Source organism: Polypterus senegalus, chromosome 5 (assembly GCF_016835505.1).
Source record: "Polypterus senegalus isolate Bchr_013 chromosome 5, ASM1683550v1, whole genome shotgun sequence".
Classification (NCBI taxonomy): Eukaryota; Metazoa; Chordata; class Cladistia; order Polypteriformes; family Polypteridae; genus Polypterus; species Polypterus senegalus.
Window position 1 is genome coordinate 112,358,923 of NC_053158.1, and position 23,074 is coordinate 112,381,996.

General features: G+C 35.6%; 1 protein-coding gene across 1 annotated transcript in view; it reads left to right on the plus strand.

Moving 5' to 3' along the window:
* The window catches only part of agap3 (ArfGAP with GTPase domain, ankyrin repeat and PH domain 3), an 843,333-nt gene that overhangs the window by 686,117 nt on the left and 134,142 nt on the right, over window positions 1–23,074 (plus strand). Inside the window, exon 12 of the mRNA XM_039753235.1 lies at window positions 1,993–2,178. Coding sequence (XP_039609169.1) covers window positions 1,993–2,178 — 186 coding nt within the window. The remainder of the gene's footprint in view (window positions 1–1,992; window positions 2,179–23,074) is intronic.

Consider the following 23,074-nt stretch of genomic DNA (forward strand, 5'->3'; position numbering starts at 1 on the left):
TTGGACTTTTTCTCTGAAAATCTTGAAGTCAGAATGAAAAGCAGGCTGGAAGGTAGCTATCATGATATCAAGGACGTGGAAAGAAAGTACCAGGGACCTTGCTATTATAATATGATGGGAGAACTACTGCTGGATTATTGATAAGGATGCACCAAGATAAAAAAAAAAAACATAAAAATGATGAATCACCAAGCAAAATTTGACAAAGTTTTATAGAGGCATTTTATATGTATGCAAATCACTGACTATATGGTGTTTTTTTTTTTTTTTAACATACAGTATGTACTTAATATTAAATTGACTAAATATTTTCATGTTAAATGAATTTAGAACTATATTGTATACATGAATAAATTGTATAACTTTCATTTTCCCATTTCTTTTTTTTTTTAATTACATTTCTTTTCAATTTTGTACTTAAATGTGACACGATAGAAACATTCTAATTTATATTTTTTATTGTGTTTGTAGAGAGACTTGAGAGACTGAGTGAGGAGTCTGAGTGTCTGGGCTTGTGTGTGTCTTGGATAAAAATAAGATCCAATCCTTTAGTGACCTCTTAGGCCCAGCCTATGAAGTCAGTAGACGGATTGGGAGAGCATAGGGGGTCACGAGGTTGCTGGAAAGGGGTGTGTGGCGCTCGAGATATCTATGCAAAAGGACGAAGGTCCAAGTCCTTAGAGTCCTAGTGCTTCCTGTCTTGCTAGATCATTGCGAGAAATGGAAACTATCTAGTGACCTGACATGAAGACTGGACTCCTTTGGTATTTTCTCTATGGAGAATCCTTGTGTAGAGCTGGTTTGACTTTGTGTCGAATGACCAGTTGCTCATGAAGTCCTGAATGAGGCACATTACCTGCATTGTAAGGGAGCATCAGTTAAGGCACTATGGCCATGTTGCGGGATTCCCCAAGGGCGATCCGGGTTGCAGGATCCTCATTGTTGAGGACCTAAGTGGCTGGACCAGACCAAGGGGACGGCCATGTAACACCCGACTGCAGCAGGTAGAGGGTCATTTCTGGGGGGTTGCCAACCATGATTCCGAGCTGTTTCATCATGTGGTGGGTGCGGCAACACACTCTACCAGTGCATGCTCCCCAACCTGACCTGACATGACCTGACCTGATTGTGTTCATGAATGCAAATATGAATAACTATTCACAATTTAAAAAAGGTACGGGTGTAATTTAGCAGGCATATGTATTTAAATCTAAACTATGATTATAGCAGTGTATAGGCCTATACACAATTTGGAGAACCACACAGAATCAATTAAGGAAAGAAAACTTTTACTGAGAGTGCCAGTTTCTGCATCCTGATGAATATTAAAATCACCCAACCGGATTACTTTAACTTACAAGCTAAAAAGTTTGCATTACTTGCTTAAGAATGCAAAATAGAAAACCAGGATATCTGTAATTGAATAACATAGCTACTGTATGTTTAATTTCAATTTAGTGAATGCCATGAAAACATCACCCTACCACTGCGCTACTGTTAATCTGACCCCATAAAGTTAGACTGATGTGGTTTAAGCCCTCTGCTGGACCTACTTTGGTGTCTATTCAAAATCAAAGCAGTCAGCTTCACAGTAAATAAACTTGTTATATAATACTATTATTTTTGGCTGTGGTTGCAAGTGTTTTGAAATCAGTCTACTGGCCTCTTCACAAAGCCATACTTGTTTGGATATTTGAATGAGGATATATTTGTCTTTTATATTCAACGGTATGTAACCTTCCATTTCTCCTTCATCAATTTAAATTGAAAAGTTTATTTCTTATGTACTTCCTTATACATGTATTTTAATGTTACTGTAACATATTTTTACAGACTTTTTCCATAAAATATTCCTAATGTAAAATTTTTCTTAATGATCGTTTCTACTTGACTATTTTGCTAAAATTGTCATTCCACACACACATTTTTGATGTAGTCAGGGGTAAAAATGTAAAATACTGATCATTCATGTTTCCCACTTTGTTTTCTCAGGGGCCTCGCATTCAAACAGCAGTGGTTCTTTACAGTCGGAGCGCTCTGTAAGTGGGACGAATCTTGTTGCTTATGGTGGCAAGCCTGATGGATTGCACCATCGTTCCTTCTCCGTATCCAGTGCAGACCAATGGAATGAGGCAGTCATCACCCCCAACAGTGGCACAAGCACCAACACAGGGGCAGGTGAGAGAACAGTACCATGTACAGTACTTTCTAATAATTGCACTACTTCAATCTCTGTCGTGGTTTTATTTATGCATTGTGTTTTTGTTTTGAGGGGCGGGAGGGTTAGTGATCTTAAACCTTCTGACGAAACTGAAACATTTTTCCTATGATTTCTTATGATCCTTTTGCAACAATGAAAACAATTACTTTACTATTTATTCTTTAAGCACATACAGTTGTGCTTAAAAGTTTGTGAACCCTTTAGAATTTTCTATATTTCTGCATAAATATGACCTAAAACAGCATCAGATTTTCACTCAAGTCCTAAAAGTAGCTACAGAGAAACCAGTTAAACAAATGAGACAAAAGTAGTATACTCTGATGCTGTTTTAGGTCATATTTATGCAGAAATATAGAAAATTCTAAAGGGTTCACAAACTTTCAAGCACAACTGTATTTAACAAATATGCTTCTTCAATGTCCTCATAGTACATATGTTTTAAAAGAATCATTGCAAAATTTGCATCTTTGCAGTCTGCAGTACAACACTGCAACTTGTCAGAGCTCATATACTGTATAAAACTGAGCTGAATTAGAGCTGTAAGTAATTAAAGTAAAAAAGAACTTGGTGTACAGTTTACATATTTTTAAAATAGCAGAAAAATATATTAAATAATTTTATGATACATTGCAATGTATGCACTTTTCACTTATTACAGTTTAATCTCTGGCCATTAATATCTGTATATAAAATCAGTTCAAGTCCTTTCAAATGTGTCAGTGCTAACAATAAAGTTTTTGACTCTGCATTGCACTATATTTTTTTGACCTTTCTAACAAAGTAATTAAAATTGTAATAAGTTAAATATCAATCACGTCATCTTGAGTGACTGTATTGGTTTTAATGCTACTATTAGTAAACATTCTTTTCCAAAACTTTATAGAACAGTTAATTTAAGTCATTGGGAATTCTCCATCTTAAATATAAAAGAAATAGAAATTATCTTTGCTTCTTAAAAAAAGCTAAAATACAAAGTAAAACAAGTCAGTTTCCTTATTTTATCCTTACTTTTTTTACATAGAGTACAGTATAGAGCCTTTATACTATTGCGTCTCATTTCATTTTAAGTTCAAGACTTAAAATAGTGTTGTGTCTTTGGCTTCATTTGTGTAATAAAATTATCTTCAGATATGAAAGGTTATTTCCTTTCACCCACTATGGAATGTTTTAAGTGCTAGGTTTGAAAAGTGTATGTTACTGAATGTAACTATACTTAAATGAAACATCAACAGATGGAAGTTATTAGGATTTCTTTTATTTTACTCAGTGACCCATCATTCCTGTTTTTGTGCCTAAATTTGGATAGGAGCTATCATTTATAAACTATGATATTTTAAATTGTTTGAATGCTGTGAATATTACCATAATGATCTCCATTTTCATAATATTCACATCTGTGTGATTCTTTGGATTGTTGTTGTTTTCAAGAAGGCCCTTTTTTCTTTTTTTTTTTTTTTTTTTTTTTTGTACCATGCAAAATGAACAGTCCACTATTTCAGATTAAGGCTTATTTGCTCTACAGTCATGTTTCTTTTCCTACTATCATTTCAACGCAGTTGAGTGAATTAAAATAATACATTTGCAGAGCGCAACCACTTCTCTTCGAATTGGAAAATAAATGCTTTCCTGGTGACATTCATCACCGGTTATTTCTGTTTCTTTGTGGTTGGCAGTAAAAAAGCACTTAAATGTACATCAGCGGAATAACAGTCATTTCCATGCATGTTTGCCCCCTTGTAGTTCTCATTAGTACCGTGTCGTCCCCCTCCCTGCTAGGTCTCAGGGGCTTTCGCAGTTTAAAGAGCGCTGTTTATGATCATTGCTGGAGTCCAACCGAGCAGCCCGCGGTTTTACAGACGAGAGAGGCTCTCATTTGTAACTGTGAAAAACTATCAATTTCAGGAAAGCTAAGGCAATGGTTCCATCATTCGACCTCCCATCAACTTCCCACCGAAACAGAATTAATCAGATTGTTAACACTTTTTCTGCTTTTTTTATGATTTTTTTTTTTTGGAGTCATTCAAAGAGGGTATGGGCTACGCAATAATTTTGCATGCTTTGGAGCTGTGTATGTTTAGACACCTATATTTGTAGGAAATATGAATCTCAAATCCTGCATCAGCTAAAGAAACTTAAACAGGATGAAAGCACATGATTGTACAGTACTGCATAGTACAAATCCCACATGCACACTGTCCTAGAAGGAATTACCTTGACGAGTCTTTGTTTCTTTAACTCCTCTGCACAGAGCTGCATATAACTTAGTCTTTTGTAAAATAGTTCAGAAGTCCTTCTGCTGAAAGGATTACAGCTGGTGTGTTTTGAGCCTCTAAAGATATTATCCACATAAATGTATTGCCTGCCTAGAGGCAACACAGTGACCAGCTCTGACTAATGCACTCTGCTAGCAGATGTGCACAATGCACTACAGATGTTGCTTTTCTGTGCTATCAATTTCATGTGATTTTAGCACCTTTTTTTGCCACTCTCAAAATTAACTTTAAAATCGCTTTAGAAATTGTCACACCTATGAAGACAGGAATTTTTAAATATACACTCAGTAGACATTTTATTAGTTACATCTGCTTGTTAATGGTAATAGCTCATGCTTCCAAAAGACAGTAATGTGGCTGAAGCACTATATATAACATGTAGATATCATCAAAAGGCTTAGTTATTGTTTGACCAAACAGTAGGATGGGCAACTAAGCAACATTGTCCTTGGTATAATTTTTGGTATTGTACCATTTTTTTTATGTCTTAAACATTGTAAGTGTTTATAAGGAATGGTGCAATAAACACAAAAATAAAGTGAAATGGTGCAATAAACACAAAAATAAAGTGAGTGGTAGTTCTGAACATCATATCATCATATTGTTGATGAATTATTGTCACAAGAGAATGTCCAGGTATTCAAGCTAATGGACAGACAGTAATACTCAAATAACAGCTCTTTACAACAGAATTGTGCAGAAGAGCATCTGTGAATGTCTAGCATATTGGGCCTTGAAGTGTACAGGTTACATGAGGCAACAATGTTTAATTAGGAATAAAATAAAAGAATTAATTTAGGCTCCAATTCTAATTCATGCAGTTCCATTCCTTGTTTTCACAGCCATAGTGTATAGTGAAAAACTAAGAATCCAGGGGTATATCCAACCATATCCCTTAAGGTCCCTTGTAACACATTTAAGTCCATATTTGATAATACATTAGTTAGTATTTGCTGGGATACTTGGTCCTAACAAACAAAAATTAGGTATGCAGTAAAGAAATATTGCAGGAAATTGCTTGTATGAAGCACAGTATCTTCCAAAAACCATTTGTCTTGTTCCCTACCAATGTATGGCACAAATTCCAGAAAACCAGTAATTCAGATGAACACAAATGTTAATGCAGAGGTTTACATTGATTACTTAGATTTCAGTTCATCTTATTTGGGTAGCACAGCTAGCACTTATTATTTTATCTATTAATATTTATGGTGATTGCTGTCAGTAAAGTTTTCAAAGGCAAGCTAGGGAACTCTTACAATCAATCTTTGTATGGTACTTTCTAAAGTTAAACTCATTGGAATGTTCCTTATTCCCTTGGAAATGCAAATGCTTATTATAGCAAACCCAATTAACTACTGAATTATTGTGATTGTGTTTTTGTTGTAATATAAATAATTATTATTAGACATTGTTTCCCAATCGTATTCTTGTACCTGGTAATATTCCCTGCACCTATCCTTTTCTCTATGTAAACAGCAAGGGTATTGGGCCAAATAGAGAAACAGAAATATACACAATGTTATGCAAGATGTCAGGACTCAACGCAGCTTGGCTGGACAGAAGAACAGATGCTTTCTGTCTGTTGTTTTATTTTCAGCCACAATATTCGAATAGGCTGCTGACAAAATAAAAGATGAGCTGTTCGATGTCATTAGCAGTAGACCAGGAAATGCATGTAGTTTTCAATACAGAAACTAGAATGGAACAGGTTTCAAAATAAACTGTGAATTGGTTGTTCCTAAAAACCAGAGACTTAGCTGTTATCATAATCATAAAAATATTATCTGGAGTTGTTAACGAGAGCAGAAAAAATCAAGTCCCAAAACATCAAGATAGAGAGTCAACTTGAATCAAGACATGGGAAGCTGTGAGTTTTTACCAGAAGCTCCTAAACTTTAAATCCATAATCTTGGACAATGGAGTGATGGTGCTGAGCTAGAATTTATATACAAGTCTTCGTGATGCGAATAATGGTCCTCCTGAGAGATGTGGGCTAGCAATGGTGTGATGCAGTTAAGGAAAAATATTTAAATGTTTCTCAAAGATTTTGACACACATAAAAATAAAGCTGGTAAATTGAGTTTTAAAAATAGTAAATCTTACAGAAATAATCAATCTATTGCAAAAAAAGATGCTTAACTAGATTTCAGTTGCTTTGATTTCTGTATGTGAGAGAGCGTGACCATGCCTATTGGTTTACTGAATAACCTTTCAGAACTGACTCCTGCTTTGGGCCTTATGGTGCAGACACAGGTTCTGCATATTCTTCAGATGTTTTATTGCATATGCATACTTCCACCCTATGGATATAATTTGTGAAGTGAAAAGTTTTAGTATCCATATATCTCTAAAATGCACTCATTCCATCCAGGGGCAACACATTTTGACTGTTTTTATAGTTACATTTTATGTATTAATTTAATATCACTTAATTTAATAATTCATTTAATTATTAATTATAAAAAATATTATTTAATAAAGTATTTAGTTACTTTTTCATTTTAATTTATTCATTGTTAAAATCTAAATTGTGTCATTAGCTATAGTGGATCCAGAAAGTATTCAGACATCTTGATTGTGTTGTCAAATTAATTTTAAATGGATTAATTTGCCACTTTGACCCTCAATCTACACTCACTATTCCATTTTCAAAATGTTCTGCAACTTTATTAAAAATCAAAAACTGAAACTTCTTTATATAAGTATGTATACCCTTTGTTGTGAAACTACAAGTTGTGGCCAGGCGCATCCTGTTTGCTTTAATTATTATTGTGATACATCTAGAACTCGACTGGAGAACACCTGTGGCAAAATGATTTGATTCAACATCGTTCTGAAGGCCACAGAACTGTTTATGTAAGGTCCCACAATCCACATGGCATGTCAGTATAAAAAAAACAATACATGAAGTCCAAGGAACTCTGCAATTAAATTGTGGTAAAGCATTGAATAGTGGAAAGTAAACTATTACTTTGAGTGGTCCCAGGAGCACAATGGCTTCAGTAATTTTGAAATAGAAGAAATCTGAACCACCAGAAAGTGGCTCCTAAAGTTTACTTTACTTTGAGTAACCCGGCAAGGAGGTAACCAAGAACACAGTGATCACTTAACAGAGCTTTAGAAGTCCTCTGCTGAGATTAGAGAACCTGTCAGAAGGACAATCGGTCTCCGCAGTATTCCAGTGAGTTGTTTATGGTAGGGGAGCTAGATGACAGCCACTTCTGAGTAAAATATAAATGATAGCCTGCTCGGAGTTTGCAAAGTGGCATTTAAAGGACTGATCTAATGAGACAAAAACTGAACCTGTTGGGCAGAACTATATGCACTATGTTCTTGTAAAGACCAGGAACTGCTCATCACCTACCTAATACCATCCCTGCAGAGAAGCATGGTTGTGGCAGAATCATGTTATAGAGGTGCTTCTCAGTGGCTGGTCAGAATTGATGGAAGGATGAATGCAGCCAAATACAGACAGGTCCTTGAGAAAACCTTTTCCAGAGTACTCCCAACCTCCTGTTGGGGCAACAGTTCACCTTTCAGCATGACAATGACTAGAAACATACAGTCAAGGTAACACTGGAGTGGTTAAGTGTCCTTAACTGGCCCAGTCTTAAACCACACAGTACATCTGTGGGGAGACCTGAAGATGACAGAGTTTATAGACACTTCCCATCTAGTCTAACAGAGCTTGAGAGGATATACTAGGAATATTGAATAAACTGTTCAAATCTAGTTGTGCAAAGCTTGTACAGACCAACAAGTCTCGAAGTTTTGTTACCATGGGAAAAGTACCAAATTAAGTGTTTGAATACTTAAATGAATGAGAGATTTTGCTTTTTGATTTTGAATACATTTGCAAACCTTTCTAAAAATACATTTTATCGTTGTCACTATGGGTTGTTGATGGGCAAAAATAACACATTTCTTCATGTAAAATGAAATCTACGACACAAAGTGTGCTGAAAGACAAGGGGTATGGATACTTTTTTAACACATTCATCATGTGCTTTGCAGAAATATACTTGGTCTGCACCAGTTGTGAGCCATACCCTACACACAGAAATTATATTAATATATAACATCTATCTTTGGTATCTGCTTTGTCCAATTCAGGAGCAAGAGTTTATACTGATGTTATGATAAAAACAGAGCTCCATGAAGCAAAGGACCCAGGTTTCCATGTTTTGTATTGTTTTTTTCACTGAGCCAGAAGCATTGAGTTCAAAACAGGAAACAACACTGGGTAGGTCATCAACACATTGCAGAGCTCATGGACACACATTCTTGTTTACACTGGTCCAGTTAGGAATTGCCAAACAATAAAGACTAATGGTTTTGTAGTTTTTTTTACCTAAGCCTGTCAAAGAGAAATCAGGCCAACATCCTGTTTAGCTGGTTCACTATGTAATGAGACAGCACTACTTTCTTTATTGATGTTTGTCTGTTGATCAAACATATGCACACTCATTTAGAATAACTATCCTACATTCAACATGTACTTTAAAAAATATCAGTTGGCTGCATTTTTAATCTTACTTTAAGTGATTTTATAACATTAATGAATTAATGACCACAACCTTAGGGTACAGTGTGTATTCTATTGCACCCACCTTCAGGTACCTATGAATCACTTGCCATTTATTAAGTGATACTGCTATGATTTATATGATGGACAATGTTCTTATTCAATATTCATATACACTGTGTATATGACTGCACTTTTCCCTTTGTTAAGATGTATTAAATAAGTCTTCATTTTAATAGTTTTTAAAACAAAAGTCAGAATTCCCCACAAAAATGGGTTGGGGAAAATAGATGGATGAATAATTAGAATAGTGTCAGCAGCAGTTAATAACAAACAAAAAAAAAAAAGAAAGAAACACACATTGTGACCATATTTAATACATGAAAATACATTAGAAACATGTAATACATTAGTTTGCAAAAATTGCTGCAAGAATAAAGAGACCACTGATTTTCAGTTAAATTGTGGTTTGTGGTGCAGTCTCACAGTTCCAGAGTTGGAATTCCAGTTGTTGCTTGTATGTGCTGGGAGTGTAAGGTCAACGCTGATAAAGATCAGGGTGTAAGTATTCGTTATAGATTTGGAGCTGTTTAGGATCACATTGACTGCTTCTCTGAGAAGTGTACTGGTGCAGTGGCTAATAGATCCAGTATCCTGAGTTCTATTCCTGTGTTTGATCAATGTCTGTTTGGAGTTTCCATGTTCTGTTGTTGTTTACTTGGCTTTTATTACAGGTATTCCAGTTCTCCTCCACTATCCCAGGGGCTTGTGCATTAGGTTAATTGGAAACTCCCACCTTGCACCTAAATGAGGTGTTTTTTGTGTATTGAGTGGTGTGCTAAGAAATGTATTATTGAAAAGAACAATGAGAATTTATATGTCAAAGTGTAGGTAAAAACACTTCACAGAAGTCAGGTTTCATTGTCACGTCTTTTTCTTGTGCATTTCTTAAGTCCTTAACACATCTTACAGTACAGAAATTAATAGATTACTTTTTAATAGTTGAAAGTGATCTTTATAGAGTGTATGATGACAGATGCAGTGTATATATGATGCAGAACAATTGTAAGTGCCTACTATAAAACAAGTTGCATATTCTTAGTAACACACAAACTAAACTAAAACAAAATTTCATTAAAGCATTTACAATTTGCTAAAGCTGTTCTTTGGTCAGGCACACTTGGCAGTCCTCTTCTTCAAAATTTGTACACTTTGCAGTGTCTGTCCTGCTTGCCACAAAATCCTCTTCTGGGAGCGGGAAGCTTTAACGCTGTCCATCTGTGAGTATGTTTTCACTCTCTTATAGACTGGCATCCTCACCAGTGATTCTTTCTATCTTGTCCCCGGTGTCCAAGTGCTGCTAATATCATTAACAGCTGCACCTCTTTTGTTTTTGTGTTCTTAATTGATGCTGTTGTAACGCTGTTACAAATTAATTTTAACAATATTTAAACAGCTCTTTTTTAATATAATGAATCTGTTTAAATATGTTTTCTTTACCCACAAGTCTCACACAGTGTTGTAAGTGGCGAAAGCCTTTCTGACAGCATTAAGTATTTTACCCGCACTTGCTACCAATCATATTTATATACAGTGATTGTTTTTTGACACCACAGTAAAATGTAAAGAGAGAAAAGAACACTGAAAAAACACCTACGGTCACTAATTCAGAGCCACTTTAGTAACAAGAGCAAAATAACGGGAATAGGAGAAACTGAGAGAATATACAAAATCTTCAAAACAAAATTATCCATCTATTAATGCTTCATGACAGAGGAGCCAAGCCAGTTCATTAATCAGTCAATGGTGGGTTTGGTAGAGGGGCTTGGAAGTCTGTATCTTAAGCAAGTATTTTAGCCAGCTTCTAATAGTATCAAACTCTGTCGTCCACACAAATCATGAACCAGTTAACAAGCTCAGCTCATATTATTATTTTTTTTAAATGAGCATTTAATTCATGGGTTGTCAGGACAGGTACATATCCAGGCAGCATTGCATACAAGGCTTGAAATAGCCCTGCACATTGTGCCACAAAACATAAATATTAAAACTTAAACATACAGTATCAATATGCTTGCCATTACAGAATTAATTCAACATACTATGCATAAGCTGTGGAACTGCATGTTCACTGGAATATTTTGAAGTACAGATTTCTTTAGAATATTTCTGTACAATTACATTACTTTGAAAAATAATGTATCTGTAAGTGAAAATAGTGGATTCCCTACTCCTGCCAATTAATGCAATAAAGATGTGACAGTTTTACACAAAGACTGTTGATTTAGCATAACTGTGTAAACTGCATATTGGGCTTTCTGTCCTACATGTATAGTAAGTAGCACTTTTTGCGAAACTCACCCAAAGTTTGCATGTCCCAATAAAAAAAAGTCATCTTTTTTTTTAATCCTCATTCATGCTTTCAAAACACTACTGGTAAAAAAATGCCCCCAAATCCTTTTCTCTCTTTTACAATTTGTTTAAATGCTATCTTCACATTACGTCCATACATGTGCACTCTGGTCTATTGTTCACTGCTGGTAAAAATTCAAACAGGGACTGAATGGATAAAGTTGTGCAGTAGTCAGATAGATATACATTACATTAAAAGAGGAGGCAGAAAACCCTTTGACTCAGAAATTAACCACATCACATGAATACAGAAAATCACCAGCAACTTTTTAAACAAAAACCTAACAAGAGAATGCAATCAGGTCACCCCGGGCTCGCTGCCACCATCTACTGGGATAAAGAAGTTTTTCAGTTAGTAAGCCTCTGGGCGTTCAAGCTGCCACCAGCCACAGAACTGTCATAGATGCCGTAGACCTTTTTATAAGGGTTCCACTGTAAACGCTTTGTATATAGTATTACATCCAGTGTAGTGAGATATTGTATCTAAAATAAACACAAATGTAGTTTCATCTAAAAAAAAAAAAATGTACCTCACTAGTTTTGTCATTACCTGAACTGATTTCATTAGGTCTCATTTTCATTTAGAAAAATTATTAGAGAGTAATGATTCTGTCACTCCAGAATTGTATTTATGGTATGGTTGCAATCAATGTTGGCTAAGGTAGTCAAAGTGAAAATCGATAATGTTAAAGGGACTCTATCACTTAGCATATTTTGCTGTGTTAACGTGTATATGTTGTAAATTGTAGCAAGCAGTTGCAGCTGTTCTTCACAAACAATAGTGAAAGTGACCATAAAATATGAACAAAAAACGTATGCCATTTACTTGTCAGTATATATGACCACATGGCGAGTTGTCTTGCAATTGTTTCATTGAATTGTTATATTGAATCAGTTTCATTAGATGACACTCCACCAGAATTTACAAATTCAATGTCAATATAAAATTAACACATTCTTCATGGCTTTCACTTAATGTAAGTGAGAGGATGCAATGCCTAAGAAAAGCAAGTTTTAAGTGAAATCACAGCTATCATAGATCACTACCGTGTGGTGTAAAAGCTAAAAAATTGTAGAGAGAGCTATTGAAAAGTTCTCTTTTTATCTGCAGATATTCATTTAATAAATAGAAATGATGAGTTTGTCTATAGACAGCTTTTTTCAGCATCATGTGAATCCAATGCTTCAAAGATTAGGGACAACTTTCAGTTTAACTTCTTAAGCAAGTCAGGATTTTCAGAATTGATGGCTCGCTATTAAGTGACAAAATAACTTTCTCCACTGACTATAAAGTAAACATAATCATCCTGTAGTGGGTTAGAAGACTGAACTGCACGGTCCACATTAAAATTCCCCTTTGTTCAACACCAGTAGATAGGGCTTCCAAAATCCTTTTTCTGCTGCATGACACTAAAAAATGAATCAATCTTAAGCAATCTTTTGAAATGTATCTGTTTCATGAAAATCCAGGTGGCATAAAATATTTCCTCCATAAATTGATGTAGGATACTGTTCACAGTGTATGGATGGAAGTGTGACACAACATGTTGTGTTGTACACAGGGATTAAAAGGAGTGAAATTGGTTCTATCTGGGAGTAAGATAAAATGTTTTTGAATGCAGTCAAACAGAAGTCAGTCTTGCATGGACCTTTACTTTCATATAAACACAGACAGGAAAAGATAGATTTTGTTCACGAGTCTGGAAGAGACTGAAATACCTTTTTAAACTTTAAAATTATTCATTTAAAATCTGAAGATTTCTGTGATGTGTGAAACATGAATGGCATAACAATACTGACATACAAAAACTGATTTTAGACATTAACACAGAAGTGCACAGATTTGGAGATTTGGGGAAGGCAATTACAGTGTAATTAAAAATTTTAACGAATCATCTGAATGAAGTGTTTGTATTTATTGTTATTTAGTGAACGCAGTTGTTTACAGAAACCCCATTATTGTTTCTGTATCTTTTTGTAAACATGCATACGGTAAATCACGGCATGCAGGATGTCCAGCACGTGTGTGTCAGTAAAGACAACATTTGTAAGAAAATTGAATGAGAGCAATGGAGGTGTTAATATTGGATAGAGTAACATCATATAAACCAAGAAACAGTCTTACCTGCAAAATTGAACATGCAACAATATCCCAGTGATTTGTTTGAATGGGGGAGCCAGTTTTTCCACCATATTTACACAGATAACTTCAGCAAACTCGAGACAAGAGAGAGTGTCACTCAGTGAGCTGAACACCAAGTGCCTCATAATAGTGTACTTCAGTAGGAATGTGTGTCAGAGATGACAATCCAAATGAATACAGCTCCAAGTTGAAACACACTGTGAGTATGGCAAATTTGGATGTTTTAAGTTGTGTGTTGCACTTTGAAAATAAATAAATTGTAGCAATAAATTTTGTCCTGAGCTTTAATTAATTTATTTGTTTATTTATGCATTTCATTTGATCCCTGAACCTCTTAGTTGTGTCTATGTGCACTTAATGCAGTTGTGTAATTTCAAAAATAAAATGCAAAAGACATTTTGTTGTTGTTTGTAATGTTGCAGATGATTACAAATGCTTTCTTACTGTAAAAATGTTTAAATCTGAATAAAAACAGAAATAAGAGAAACCCAAAAGTGAGAAAAAATAAAGAGGAATTTGAGAAATAATAAAACAGCTGTCATGTGGCCCTGTTTATTCAGTGGCTCATTGGATTATCTAGTTTCTGCACATTTTTATATGGGTATTCCAGTTTCATCCTACATACCAAAGACAAGTAGGTTAATTATTTACTGACTGTGGTCAGGAGGATTTATCAAATATTTTAGTCAAAAAAATGCTTAAGCCATCAGAAGTTTCCTGTATGTAATGAATGCTGCACAAAAAGAAGCCTACAGTTTCAAATTTGGATCCATTTTTCTCTCAAGGGAGCTCTGGTCACACGTGCTGTTTTACAAGTGGTGGTCTCATACTGGATATTTAACAAGCAACACACTAAAGATCATTCTCTGGTACTGATGAATCCCTGTTTAGTTTTAGATTTATTCAAATAGTTTGAACCAAAACAATCAACAGTGCTTTTAAGCATTTCACAGTATGATTGCGATTCAACATGTTTTTTTCTGCCTTTTGTCAGTGGCTGCAATTTAAAACCAAAACAAGCAACCACAGCAAAATGTACAGCTTGAGGTTTTCTAAAGCTTGAATCTTTAATTGTTTAAATTTTATGAACCAAACAACAACCAGTATTCCCATTATACATCATTAAACATTTTTATCACTTACACCATTATTAGGAATTTTAAGTGCTCATAAGATGCTACAGCTTATTTAAATGTTTTTGCTTTACAGCATTTTTATTAACTCAAATGTTTGAGAAACCAGATTTTTTCCTCTTTACATTTTTAGTTTAAGTTGAAATTTGTGGATTTTGATTTTGTTTTCTGGTTTCTAATGAAATTTGACATTTAGTGGAGTAAGAGCAGCAGTGCGAGTTCAAGGCTTGATTACTAGGCTCTAATTGATGATAATTATGGGAGTCTGTGATTGTTTCTAATTTTGCTATTAATTGTAATGAACAATTTGATTGAGGATAAATTTGGTACGGTGCCTAGGGCAATTTTTTCTCAGCTCTGTGCTCTCCCCCTCTCAAGTTCCTCCAAGTGGAATGTTATGTGGTCCTTCTGAAATTCATTAAAGCCTCAGCCCACACACTTGCTGTCTTGGAAGTAGAATCCAAAGGCTTGGTAATCAGTCTGCTGCAAAATGTTAATAGGCAGTAACAGGTCAGCCCAAGATACCTTTCTTCTAACATTTTGTCCAGAAAAATGTTTATAGATGACTAAATCTACTGTTTACATGTTTCTTTAAGAATTTTATATTGTATTTAATATTTTGTTTGCAGAATCTTGCTGACAGAAGAAAACATTTTTACTGTATTATTACTTTTTTCAATTTTAAGATGTTCTTGCTTCTTCAACTAAACAACAAAACTGGTGTACTTGTTTTCCTTTAAATTAAAAGTAATTGTAGGTTCAGGGGTCAAAATGAGGTATAAAAACCCCATGAATCATTCTATTTCACATTTACTAATTGACACCATGATGACTGATAGTACTAGCAATAAACTATGCATGTTTGAAAATGGCACACTTTCAGAAATAATCAGTAAGCCTGTTGCTGCAAAGTGTACTTCATATTTCTTTTGCATCTTCAATTAGGCTGTGTTGCAAATAACTTTTTAACTTTTTATTGAGAGCTGTTTTTTTAAAGACGTGTAGTATTTCTATATATTCTCTGCATTCACTTTCTGCATATAAGGATTAGATTTTACACTTTTTTTTTACACTTTATAACTTTCAATCATTCTCAAAACTGCTTTGTCTGCACCTTTTTCCTGTTCTTGGGAGGTTTACATTTTGTTATTTTGTGAGTACACTATATTTTGATAACTGATATTTTCCATTATTTTTAATACTTTTTTTCACATAGTACTGATTTTATTTGGTGTTTGGTTAGAGTTTTACTGTAAATGTTTAAGTTCATGTTTTCTTGCCAAATCTATAAATTTATAAATATGTCAACTGATATCAAAATACATTTATTTTTATTATGGGAAAAAAAATCACATTTTTAATGATAGTCAACAAGGCATGTCTATGTAAACAATATGAAGCCAATTTAATATTTGTCAACAAATTAAAAAACATTTCCGTGCCTGCATTTTGCTGTGCTTTGTGTTTCTCCTTCCTATAAAACACTGTGTATTCCAAAATGGATATATATTTAATTTACAATGTCAGTTATTTGGATAATATCCACAGAAACGTCCTCATTGTAAGAAAGTTATTATAGGAATTATAATATATAGTTCATTCTATAAATAAGTAGAAAATGGCCTTAAGGTGCAGCATAAAAGAAAATGCAACCCTCATACTTTACCATTTGCACATCTTCATGTTGTATATATGTTGTAAGTATATTACATTCTTTAGAATACTTTTCAGTACAAGCATAGAAAATCAAACACTCATCCATTCAACTTATCAGTCTCAGATTCTTCCATTCAGGTGTTTTATGCCGCTATAGTCTGTGAGACTTCAAAAAAGGAACAACAGTATCTTTTCTAGAATATTGAAGATGAGTGATAATTGAAATTGTTTCTGACATAGCCCTCCTTTGGGATTTCTCCCCTTCATCCAAAATTATATTAACTAAATGTGGTTTGACACACTACAGCAAGTCTTTTATGTTTAACCAAAAGGCGAGGACAGAGGTTTGAGAGGTAGGAAAGACATAAGGGGAAAATTAATTCATGCCTTACACCCCCATCTGTCTTTGAGAGCTAATGACTGCTCTCAGGGGAATTTACAGAACAAGGGGCTATAAGCAAATTAAACTAGACACCCCGGTTAGTCATTGATTTGAAAATTAATATGAATAAGATGGGCCATTTGGCATAAAGAATGCATGTTTTCTTTATTGCTGCTGTGGGGGTAGGGTATAATAATAACCAAGTTTTAACTACCCGTATATACGTTGCATCGTCTTTGTGAAGAGCCTTTAGTGATTACATTAAAAACAAAAAAAAACCTGATTAACTGAAATCTTTCTTGAAAAATGTTTGCTGTCTCAATATCAGTCATATTTTATTAGGTCCGTAAAAAGAAAATAAATATTGTTTGTTATTTTAAATTTTTTTCCATTTTAATTAAAATGTTTTAAAAATAACAAATGACAGTGAAGTGCAGTCTGTATATTTGGATATGTGTGACTTGGTATTAAATGAGCCTGCATTGAGTCACAGGTTCAAGTTATAGAGTTTAAAGTACACATCTTCTTCAGACTTTGTTTTTTTTTTTTATTTTATTTTATTAAGGTACAATGCGAACTTTAACGTTTGTAATTTAGATTTTGTGCCATTGATCAATACAAAAAAACCCTATAATGCCAAAATGAAAACGACTGATTTCTTAAATATATTCTTCTTTTGCTATGTTGAATTCAAATGTTGCCACCATTTCTCTTTAGAATTTATACAGTTTGCTGGTGTTTCAAATGACTTATGATCAAGTATATCCAAGAATTAAATTGGGTTTTGGATTGGGTTGATCTAAAGTAGCTTACTTTTTTAAAGTAAAGATCCCTAAGTGACCATTGTACTGGCCTGTAGGTGCACAAATTGTAAATGCATATGGGTGTCTGTTGAACTACCTGCTTTCTAAATCTTGTAGGTAAGGGACTCTTTCTGCTAGCCAGCTTGGGATTGCAAAAATGCATGATTTTTCTGCAACATTTATTTTAAAAACTGCATATTTTTCAGTATAAACAGAATTAGCACATTAGAAATATTTTGAAATGATTAACTCTCAGATATTGACAGGCCAGAGACATGAGCATATTTAAAATCTTACTTTAAACGTTTGATTTAACTTAGGTTAACAATGTTCCTGAAAGTGCAGAACTGCAACTCTGAAAATAAGTTCATAAACTCAAAAGTGTTTGCTTGCTGGGGTCTGGCATATTACAACAATGTCTGAAACTAAGTTGAAGAATTGCTGTAATGTTCCTTTTTGTTCTGCTTTGTAACAAAAGCAGCCATATCTGGGTTTTCATGACTTACCAATTGATAAAAGAGAAAAGAAGAAATGGACTCGGACAATAAGACACAAAGATGGTTTTGAGCAAAGTTTTCTGGAAAAATTAAGGCATTATGGCACTAAGGCAATCAGCCACTACAGGAAATCCTCTAGCTGTTATATTTATATTATTCTAGCACCATTCCTTCATATTTATATTATTATAAAGGAAAATAAGACATACCTTTACGTATAGGTGACATCAACTGTCACTAATAACTAGAAGCCTGACTAATTTAAGCACATTTCACACTATTTGATTTGTGTTTATATGCCATAAACACTGACTGACTGACATTGGAGCAGAGTTGCTTTGGAAGGGAGATCACCAGTATTAAAAAATTCAGTACAGAGATCTGCAGCTACAGTGAATACATATCAAAAAACAAAATAGGAAAACAATAAACAAGTATAGACGATATTTGCAACTGCAGTAGGCTCTTAAGTGTCAACAGGCCACTGTATAACAGAATATGTAAGTTTAGGTTAGCAAACTGCAAGACGAAACCTGTAGGGAATATGGTTCCTCTCTTTTCCTCATTGACCTGTGACACCTGTATCTTACCACTACCTCTATATTCAACACATTTGATACAAATCACATACAAAGAACAAAAGAAAATAAAAATGAAAATTGCTCAGTAGCATGGCATATGATGCCACCTAGCAAAACAGCATTAACAAGAGAGCGCATATTTCACAGTTGAAAAGATAATTTTCATAAAAATATTTGAATTCATTTTCAAGATTTTTAGATGACAAGTTGTATTGTACTAATTGTGGAACATATGCCATGGTCAGATTGGGAAGATTTTTTTTTTTGCTACATTATGTTTGGTAATCACCATTAAACAGAAAGTTGATTATCCCAGTAAGAAAGTGGCAGGATGTTGTCATAGATACCTGTGAAAATGGCCTACTATACAGATGTACACCCTTACCCGCTGTGACATGCACAGTCCCCTCGTGTAGGTATCTTTCATATAGTGCCTTTCATATCTATCTATCTATCTATCTATCTATCTATCTATCTATCTATCTATCTATCTATCTATCATGTGTCTGTTGCAGTTCCAAACATCACTGGTCATACTACAAAGATCACAGCTACAAGAGGGAAGTGTGTGAACGTCAGACAGTAAACGCCTTAATGCAAGGATTATAATGTGTCACTTTGTCCTATTTCTGGACAGAAACTGTTTTGAAGAGCAGAATTTTTTTTATATATGATATAAGGAATAAATGTGTATAGTTCATTGTGTTTTGAATAGAACATGTTGACTGACATTGAAAAACATGCTGAAAGCATGTCTTTGTAATTTTACTTTTCCAAAACCTGTTGGATCTGTCAGTGCATGTTTGTATTTTTTTAATGGAGAACTGAAAATGTCAAAGAAGTTTGTCCAATTTTTATACCACTATTTATGACCACACATGGCTCTGCTACACTCATTTTTGAAAAGTGCAGCTTCTCCAGAAAAGCATGGTATATAATACTTGGGGTAAAATTTTCAATTTTATGCAATAAACAGTTCAAAAACAGAAAAACAATAAAAATGGTTTAGTCCAGGATCAAAGGAATATTCTATGTTGGTGCATGATATCTATATATTGTGACAAAAGGACGAAAAGATCCTGAAGGTTTGGGCACCTTCCATTGATTTCCATATATATGAAAACAAAAGAACAAAACGATTTACTGAAAAAACATAATAATGTCTTTCCAGACAAGAGTCCTAAGCTAGACTGACTCCATGGCAGTCCCAGTAATGAAATGGAAGAGACAGGTCCAGGTACTTGGGAACCGGCTGTGGTGTCATTTAGCAGCTTACCACTGGATTAGAGGAGAGTGCTCGCTCCAGCCATTGGCAAGAAGTGGTGTTACTGGTTGACAAGCCTTGAAGTTGTCTCCCAAATGCATTTGCCCACTCCAGACCAGTCAACTCATACACCCAGAACCAAGAGGTACTAGGAAATACACTTCATTGTATTTAGGGTTCTCATGGAAGGACTTGATGATGATGGTCATGTGGACTTCTGGCCTTTAATCCATCAATGTAGGAACATCATGGTGTATTGATTAGATGGTGGTGGCACAGGTCGCCACCACAGAAAACCGGGAAAAGAACAGAAGAGAGAGTAGGGGTTAGGGCAGGGCAGCATGCCTTTTTTCCGGATCAGGTATGTATTTGGGTGTTCTGCACTGTCAACACTTTTGCTCAGCTTGGCACCAAGATCTGTATCTGAATAGCAATGGGGTGAGAAAAGTCAGGAGACATCAGAACAGGTGCTGACAAGACAACCTGCTTTAAGTCAAAGAATGCAGTCTCTATCATTCCATGCCATTGTGTTTGGAGCCCACTATTTTTGTAAATTAATCAAGGGCATAGCTTTTTCAGAGAAGTGAGGGCTTAACCAGTGGTAGTAATCTGCTGACCCCAAAAAGGCTTGAACTTGGTTCACGGATTGGGCCAATGTATGATGGAATTAAAGTTTGGAACATTGTGGACAATTGTCCCTCTTCGCATCATGTAGCCCATCAGAAAAAGCATTTTTTCATATTTATCCAAAGACTGGCCTCACATAGTGCCAGAAGTATAGTTCAGATGTGCTACATGTGTTCCTCCCATATGCCAGACTTGATGACAACATCATCAAGAAGGAGGCACTATAGGAATTGTTGAAGTCATAAAACTTTATCCACCAGACATTGGTAGGTGGTTGGTGCAATCCAAGTGGGAGGGCAAGGTAGTGCTACTGTCCACTAGGGGTGCTTAATGATGATTATTTCCCTTGGTAGATTCTATTAAAAGAATTTGCCAGTGCCCCTTTGTCATGTCAAGAGTAGTCAGATAATGTGCTTTCCCGAGACACTCGAGGAGGTTGTACACTCACGGAATCTTATGGGTGTTGAATCAAGAGACATGATTAAGCTGATGGAAGCACCAATTGCCATCAGACTTGGGAACCAGAATGATAGGACAAAATCTCCACTTCTGCCAGTACCCCAGATATTACCAATTGTGGCGGACTGGAGTGGGGATCAGTTTCCCATTTCTTCTATGGCTTCAGCAAATTTCCGTGAACACACTCAGTTGGTCAATGTTTTGGTTGTTTCACCAAGTAGCCTACCAAACCTTTTTTTCTCTTTGATTTCATAGAGATCATGTCAATGAGCTAACAATTTGGAATCTGAGGTGGGGATAAGGACCATGACACAATTGCCAGGATTGAGCTTATGGAGTATCTTGATACGGTTGTATAGGTGGGCTTATGCTGCCTGTGCATGTTCCATATTTTCTTTAACAAGGGGCTGAATCTTGTCAAATATATTGTGCAGCTATGCTATATAATCAAAAAATATTTTTTAAAGGGAGTGCTTCATTCTCCCACCCTTTTACTATGTTCAATAGACCTCTTCCATATTGTAATTCAAAGAACAAGAACCTCACAGAGACTTGTTTGCAAATAACACGAGGAAGATGAACTGATCCTAGTTTCTTCCATCCTTGGTGACCACCTTACGTAACTTTTGTTTGAACATGTGATCAAACTACTGTACTAAACCAACAGTTTCAGGATGGTTTACTGAAGTTTTAAGGAGCTTTATTTTGAGTAACTTGGCAACTTCTTTGAATGTGTCTGAGGTGGAGGGCGTCCCTTGGACCATTAGGTCTTTTTTTTTTGGATGCCCACATGTGCAAACACCCCAACGAGCTCCTGTACAATATTCTTAGGGTTGGCTTATTGCACTGGGATAGCCCCAGGATATCAGGTAGTGTAGTTCACAAGAATCAGAAGATATTTGTGCCCTGGGCTGAATGTTAAGTGGTCCAACAATATCAACTCTAGTTCTTTCAAAGGGAAGGTCTATTTGGGTCCTCCTTCAGGGTCTGTCAATTATCATTCTGGGTAGGAAGCACTAAAACAATGGCCCTCCTAATTGATTCCAAACTAATAAATCGGTGCTATACCGTTTTGTCAGACCTTGGTGGGCATGTGCTAGCTCGCAAACCTGCCACTAGTGGGACTAACAGCAATGACCTCATTGCTCCTTGATGTTCTGATACCAGATATAATAAATCATTATTTATTACAAATTGCGGACCCTATTGTATGGGGTGTGCAGTCAGTTGCCCGTCTACTAAAATGACTATATTCTTAGCAAATTTCAAGAAATTGTCATTCCATTGTTCCCTCTTAAAGAATGCCAACCACTCCTGGAATAAGAAGTGGAGTTTAGTGAGAAGATCAGACGTGACCACCTAGGGTGTAGCTTCGGACTTTGACACTTCGGTCACTGCCACCACGGTGACATCAGTATGTTACGCCACTTTGTCACTCACCTCATACTGATTTGCTGCATCCTCCCTCTCCTGAATCGGGAAAGAACATGGTGACATGGAGACAACTTGAGGTGGGTTTTCCCCATCCATAGCCAGGCTCATAAGTTTTCTAGGTGGGTTATATGCAAAATACCAGAATGGCTATATATGGGGAATTCCACATCACAGCAAACCTGAAGGCACAGGTGACCCCCTTGAAAACAAATCACACACGCAGCACACCAACACCATTGAGTGTCCCCATGAATGCTGGTTAGACTGGTCTTACCAGAACTCCACTTTTGCAGGAGCACATAATGGTGAGCAACAATAGATATTTTACTCCTGGAATTAATGAAAACTGTCACCTTTGTTCCATTCATTACTTCCACACCTGTACATGGAAAGGAGAGAGGGTTAGCAGAATTCAAACCTCAATACCTTCCTGTCTGGAGGCTTGAAGCAGCACACAGGTGGTGGGGATTTGTCCTCGGCCTGGGCAGTAGGCTCCTTATTGTGATGGGGTAGCTCAGTCTGTGGTGCTGACCTTTCCATTTGCATAGCCATCCAAAGACACTCCAAGGTCTTTGTCAGAGTATCCATGTTTTCCAGAATTGCCTGCAGATCTGTTGGGCAAGAAGTTTGGGGGGGAGTTATAATAAGACATTCGTGTGCA